This window comes from Sinocyclocheilus grahami, unplaced genomic scaffold (genome assembly GCF_001515645.1).
Source record: "Sinocyclocheilus grahami isolate Dianchi unplaced genomic scaffold, SAMN03320097.WGS_v1.1 scaffold48.1, whole genome shotgun sequence".
Lineage (NCBI taxonomy): Eukaryota > Metazoa > Chordata > Actinopteri > Cypriniformes > Cyprinidae > Sinocyclocheilus > Sinocyclocheilus grahami.
This window is the reverse complement of record NW_015505227.1, coordinates 1,568,219-1,575,302: the sequence shown is the minus strand read 5'-3', so window position 1 is coordinate 1,575,302 and position 7,084 is coordinate 1,568,219. Positions and strand designations below refer to the sequence as shown.

The window sequence follows — 7,084 nt, the reverse complement described above, 5'->3', positions numbered from 1 at the left end:
CGCTGTGTGAAGTACAGACTGAACAGATTGTCAACACATCCCACCACTGTATGACCAGATGAAACGCAAACTACGTTTTCTCGACTGGATTCACACATTCACGAATGTTTTGATTTGTCATGTTGATGTTGCTGTGTTTAGTTATATGGAATGGATCCGTGTACTGTAGATATATGCAGTCAGCAGGCGATTGGTTTAGGTTTTTTTGGCATCTCCATGTGGTCCTGTTCGGTTACGCAACTTGGCTTCTCTAAAATGTAAAAAACCTCTTTGCTGTTGCACTGTACATACTATAAAATTCTGATTTTTTTTCTTTCATATGTGCTTATGAGCTCCTTATATCATTTGGTTCTTTGGTGTACTTTTGGAGTTTCTAAGTGTCCTTTTTTGGAAAAACTAAATTTAAATCTAAATTTAAATCTAAATTTATCTTGAAAAAAAGCAAGATTTTTGAGAATCACCCTTCAATCTTTTGGTTTAAGATTGAAGAGTTTAAGATTATATATTATAAATATAATATATACATATTTATATTTGGCATCTCCATGTGGTCCTGTTCGGTTACGCAACTTGGCTTCTCTAAAATGTAAAAAAGCTCTTTGCTGTTGCACTGTACACATACTATAAAATTCAGATTTTTTTTTCTTTCATATGTGCTTATGGGCTCCTTATATCATTTGGTTCTTTGGTGTACTTTTGGAGTTTCTAAGTGTCCTTTTTTGGAAAGACATCTAAATTTATCTTGAAAAAAAGCAAGATTTTTGAGAATCACCCTTCAATCTTTTGGTTTAAGATTGAAGGGTTTAAGATTATATATTATAAATATAATATATACATATTTATATAATTAGTGCTGTCAATCGATTAAAAAAATTAACTAATTAATCGCACGTTTTTCTGAAATTAACCGCAATTAATCCCACCTAACATTTTTATATTACAATCATTTCACATTCAATCTTCAAATTAATCTACAAACAACATAAAGACAGTACATATTTTTTAATAGTTGTTTAATGGCATCTTTTTTTATGACTGAAGGCCAGTATCAATGATACCAATACTGATTTCTCTATAAAATTATATTCCCCCTCCAATATGTAATCATTGACTATAGCCATTCAACATTACAGTATAACTGAGAGCTATCAATTTTAACATTTATTAGACTTTAAAAAATAACCTCTAATTTAAGTGAACTTAAAACAATCTTCACATAAACCCATATAATAAATGCCATATTTACCTGTGCCCTTCAGCAGATATACAGAAATTGAAGATATCAAACACTAAATTCTAAATTAAATATAGATGAATGCTTACAGCCATAAAACTTATTTTTTCCTCTTTTTTTCTTTGTCCTTTGATTATTAGACATCACAGCAGCTGGTTATTAGGTTATTTTGCAGATCCGTGTACACTGCGCATGACGCAAATTACATCACCAAAATAGTACGCGTGCACTCGTATAATGTATAACGAGTGGTTCCCTGCATTATTTTAGGAAAACGTTTTGTGATTACAGTATATTGAGCTGCTGCAATGGAGCAGCTCTAATGCACCATTAAAATGAACAGTGAAAGTAACAAAAGCTTATTCAATACATTTTAACAGGTATAATTAAGTGTGGAAATAACTGAAGGTAATATCTGTTTGCTAAATGAAGCCAACTAACATGATTCATATTATTATTATTATTACTATTATTTTGTTTCTGTACCCAATATTTAAAAAAAAATTACAAATGCTGTGAAAATACAGGTATCGGTATCGCAGAGTACCAAAAAATTAAAGTATCGGTATCGGACTCGTTCTGAAAAAAAGTGGTATCGGTGCATCCCTAATATATATATATATATCGTGTTTGCGGTTTGTGAGATTAGCCGGGAGACAATAAGACTGGCAGGAATGTGTTAGTAACCCTAACCATAACTCTCTCTTATTTTAACTAGTGACCCAAAGCCCTCTGACACCACAGAGCTCATGACAAACAACACAGAGGACAAAGTTTATGCCCTAGTACCAGTGTTAATTTCGTTGACGAATAATTTTCGTCATAATGTTCGTCAACTACATTTTTTTCACTGACGACAACAAGATGATAACGAACTAAAACTCTTTTTGAATGACAAAAACTATGACGAAAATATATTGACATTTTCGTCAACGAATAAAAACGAGACGAAAACGTTAGGGAGGAACGATTTGGGAAGAGATTCATTCAATTTCAGGATGAATCTGCTGCATGGTTAGGAGGTTAGATATGAACCGGCGGGACATAAGCTAAAATACACTTACAGCACATCGCATTAAAACGTTCAAAAATGTCAATATGTGGGAGTAAGAGAAGAGCATGAGTATGGATAAATCTGACGACGCAAGAGAGAACTCATTTCGGTCCGGTTTTCTGAGCGCAGACAGTGAAGCATACACACACAGAAACGCATCTCACAGCACGCGAGTAGGCCTACTCTTTCACATCGCATGAACGGAGAATTACACACAAAATGATGTCGAGTTGTCTGTTTTGGCGAGTATTCACGTAAACACAGTTGATTACGTATTAAGTGAACGTTAACAGCAGGGAGAACGTTTATCAGTACATTGCATCCATTGCAGCTGTGCATTCAGTTTTAAAAGGACAGAAGCCTAATTTAGTTGCTATTGTCCGAGTCATTGATGTTAATCAACCAACAAAAAAAGGACAGAAAATCACTCACTGTTCTTGACTGAAAAACTTTAGTAGCCCTAAAGATTAATCTAAATTTATTTACAGAAATAAATATGTCTGCTTGAAAGAATCAAGAATATGGTAAACAAGTTGCTATAAAGAATGCATAATTAGCTTATATAACCATTGGCATTTCATTAAAAAGAAGACCATGTTCTTGTTCTTTATGCGAAGTGGTTTTATTTAATTTTAACATAAAGACATGCCACTCACTGTTCTTGACTGAAAAACTTTAGTAGCCCTAAAGATTAATCTAAATTTATTTACAGAAATAAATATGTCTGCTTGAAAGAATCAAGAATATGGTAAACAAGTTGCTATAAAGAATGCATAATTAGCTTATATAACAATTGGCATTTCATTAAAAAGAAGACCATGTTCTTGTTCTTTATGCGAAGTGGTTTTATTTAATTTTAACATAAAGACATGTTGTGTGTCACTGCAGTTAAATCGGTGTCTATCATGATACAACCTTAATATCAAACCTATATAATGGAGAAATTTTGTAGAAATGCTTAATAAACGCATTACACTGTAACTAAACCCATTAGATTTTAGCCGACTAAATTTATTGTACATTGTCGACTAAAATCTTATGATATTTAGTCGACTAAAACTAGACTAAAACTAAAAACAATTCAGGTGACTAAAACATGACTGAAACTAAATGGCATTTTAGTCAAAAGACTATGACTAAAACTAAATCAAAATTTGCTGTCAAAATTAACACTGCCTAGTACCACTAGAAAATCTGAAGTGTTTATGTCGGCTTCTTTGACACTGTTGATTCTGTAACCATGTGTCACCTGATCAATGTAGGGCGGAACAGAAATATCCACCAGTGCAGCTGGGTAACAAAAATAGTGGCGTGCAGGGCTCTCTGAGGAGTTGTTTAAATGTCAAAAGGACAAGAATCTGGGTATTGTTGTTTTAATATGCACACAGTAAAAACCCGTCTGGCAGGTGTTAAAACATTACGATGACTGCTGGTGCACATACACGCCTTTGCAGTTCTTTGGTTACAGATGTTCCTGTTTGTTGAACGACCTTGTAGACATTATAGTTACCTTTCGTCTTTGTTCATCCGAATGCATCCCTCAATGATCTCTTTCAGTTCAGGAACTTTCACTTTGTAAAAACTGTCTGGTTTCATGCCCTGAAAAAAAGAGAGAGACAGAGAGGAGGGAGGTTTGGGGGAGAGGAAAGCGTAAAGGAAGGGAAAATTCACTTTAGATTATGGAAATGTCACAGATGTCAATTACATTGATGGACGGCATGAGTAGGAAAAAATCAGGAGGGAAGTCAACACTATAATAGGAAAATCAATTTTGTGTGTGTACGTTTGTTAAGTGGGCTGACTGACAAAGAAAAAAAAACACATCCACCCATCTTCACACAAAACTAAGATTTCTGCATGTTTAGCATGAATGTTACACTTAGTTACTCTTAGTTAGTAAGCGATTAGTAGATCAGGCTAGACGAGGTCAAAAATCATAGGGGCAGAAATCCTGTTTGAAGAGTACAGTACTCTCCAAACTGTAAATACAACAAGTGTGAATGCGATGTTGTATGTACATACTGATGGTATTTACATAGTGTTACATTTCTAGGGACTCAAATGAGGAAGTTACAAATCATTTTAACAGTATTTACAGATACAGTTGTGACGAGTGGGGGTGGGGCCGAGAGCCGTGGGAACGGAGCGAGGCCGGTGGAGTAATTGATAATGAGCGACACCTGCACCACTCACCGGTCTCGAGTCCCACGGAGGAGCTCCGGAAGGATAAAAGGAGGAGCTACGACAGTGAAAGATGAGAGAGGGCCAGGCCTGGATTTTATTTTGTGTTTTGTGTGCGGCAGTCGTCCACGAGGGGCTGCCGCTTTACTTTCATTTTGTGTTTGTTTATTTTATTAAAGTCTTTAAATGTTCGCCAGTTCCCGCCTCCTTCTTCCCGTGACTACGAACTTTGTTACATTGGTGCCGAAACCCGGGAGAAAGGAGGGACACGCTGTCAGGAGCCCTTGCTGCTGAGGGGGATCGCGGTGCTGCCGGTGGCTGCCCGAGGCGGTGGTGCTGGAACGATGGAAGACGAGGTGTGACGGAGAGCTTGCTGCCGCACTCCTGGGTCGAGGAGGAGTGGCTTCCGTCCGAGAGGGAGCGGAGGAGTCGGACCCGTTCGCCAGGAGGCCGGAGTCTGCTGCCGTCTGCCATGATTGGGGAGGAGCAGGGATTGGGGGAGGAGCTGCCGGCTGCCCTCAACAGGAGGATCCATCGCCATCCGCCAGGAGGCGGAGGAGCGGTGGGCCGTGCACCAAAGATGTCCAGTACCATCACATGGCACCGCGAGTGAGAGCCTCTCAGCCGGTTGAGGATCAAGCGGCTGTGTGTCTGGGAACCGGACGGATCATTTTTTTTTCTTTTCCTCTCTCCCCTCTCTCGTATCTGTCTTCCGTCTCCTTTTCTCTTGCATCGTCTGTCTGTCCTTACCCCCAGGTACGCCGCGGCTGCCGTGATCGGCTCCCCCGGAGGGGGGAGGGGGGAGTAGAGTGCAGTCTCGAGGGTATGTGACGAGTGGGGGCGGGGCTGAGAGCCGTGGGAACGGAGCGAGGCCGGTGGAGTAATTGATAATGAGCGACACCTGCACCACTCACTGGTCTCGAGTCCCACGGAGGAGCTCCGGAAGGATAAAAGGAGGAGCTACGACAGTGAAAGACGAGAGACAGGCCTGGATTTTATTTTGTGTTTTGTGTGCTGCAATATTTGGTCCTCACAAACAGTAAAATTAGAAATTGTCTATACTGCATGGATCAGGCATATTAAATATTCATTTAACACAGCTTCATATGCATAAATCTTAAAATGCGACATTTAAATTATGAATAATTTGTGTTGGCCCATAATCAGCCTAAAATGCAAAAAATATCTAATGAATCAATTGGTGCAATAAACATCACTCCTTTTTCTTGCCTAAGACACATCAGGGCAAGAATCTTGTAAATGTATTTTAAAAAATACTGAATTGCATTGTTGTTAATCACAATAAATCAAATGTTCTGAATCAAACAAAAACATTTGCAAAAATGCTTTGGACTCAGTTAAAAAAGCCTAAAGATTCACACCTAAAGTCCATACAATCATAGAAAACCAAAGTTGAGTGTGTGTAAATGTAACTCAGTAATATTACAGACAAAGCTTGCCGGTTTGACCTTCAGCTTTTTATTGTTGTTGAAGATTCAGACTCTGTTTGGCTTCATAATGGCTGTATAGACCTAAGCTAATCTCTAAAGCAACTTGCCAGGGACAGTTTTTACTCATTTCACATGAAAAGATGTTAACCAATCATGACAGAGATCATTAACATATAGACTTCAAGGTACAGCAAAAACAGCCTGTTTATATCTTAAAATAAAAACCAATAATGAATATAATACAGACAGCAATGATTAAATATATGTTCTGGGTTCAAACAATTTAAGCTCAATTGACAGAGTTCCTTAGTTTGCAAAAACAATAAAAAATTGTATTTACTACTGCTTATAACTTCTACTACTTAAAGAGCAGGTCATATGGTATTTTAAAGTGTTCTAATATTGTGTCAGAGTCCCCTACAACAGGTTTAAATGCATCTAAGGTCAGAAAACATTGTAATTTTCTCAGAATATACATTTAATATTAGAGTCATTTGCCAATGATTTCGAAACGATTCGTTCCAAGAATGTTCGGAGCAAACCCCTCCCTTCCATAAACCTACCTGCTCTGATTGGTCAGCTGGCCAAGCCTGTTGTGATTGGCACAGAGAGGAGACCTTGAGCAAGTTAGCAAGCGCTACCAATTTGACAAAGCACCTTTACATAGAACAATAATATAGTGCTCCAATCCGTTCTTATAATAATGACATAAAATACAAAAACACTTATGCAAGCGAATCGTTCCCACAGCTAAAGTTTAGCTGGTAAACTGTGAACACTTAAAACAATAATGCTGGCTACATTAGCCGAGTGCTAACGTGACTAACTGATGAAACAATACAGTTTGTAAACCAAAATATGTCTACTGTAATGTTTGAAGAATGACAGACAAAAGAGGCTCTGTCTTAACTTTTTCTATCTGAACTACTTCAGTTAGACAGTAATATCGTGCTTTACCTGGAAACGTAAAGCTGCACTAGGTATACATCACATAAAAACTTGATATTTTGAGCACTCAATTGAAAATGTACACATAACGTATCAATCGTACTTACAGGTTGTGGTACGGAGACGCTTGTTAGTCCAAATTAAGAAGATTAGAAGAAGCCAATGAAGATAAAAGCCAAGATTAGAGAAGCAGTCCTTGGTAAAATGACATGCACA

The 7,084-nt window shown here is 37.7% G+C and overlaps 1 protein-coding gene across 1 annotated transcript in view; it reads right to left on the bottom strand.

The window, feature by feature from the left end:
• LOC107582920 (serine/threonine-protein kinase WNK4-like) overlaps positions 1-7,084 on the bottom strand; it is a 53,667-nt gene that overhangs the window by 13,128 nt on the left and 33,455 nt on the right. Inside the window, exon 5 of the mRNA XM_016268946.1 lies at positions 3,799-3,887. Coding sequence (XP_016124432.1) covers positions 3,799-3,887 — 89 coding nt within the window. The remainder of the gene's footprint in view (positions 1-3,798; positions 3,888-7,084) is intronic.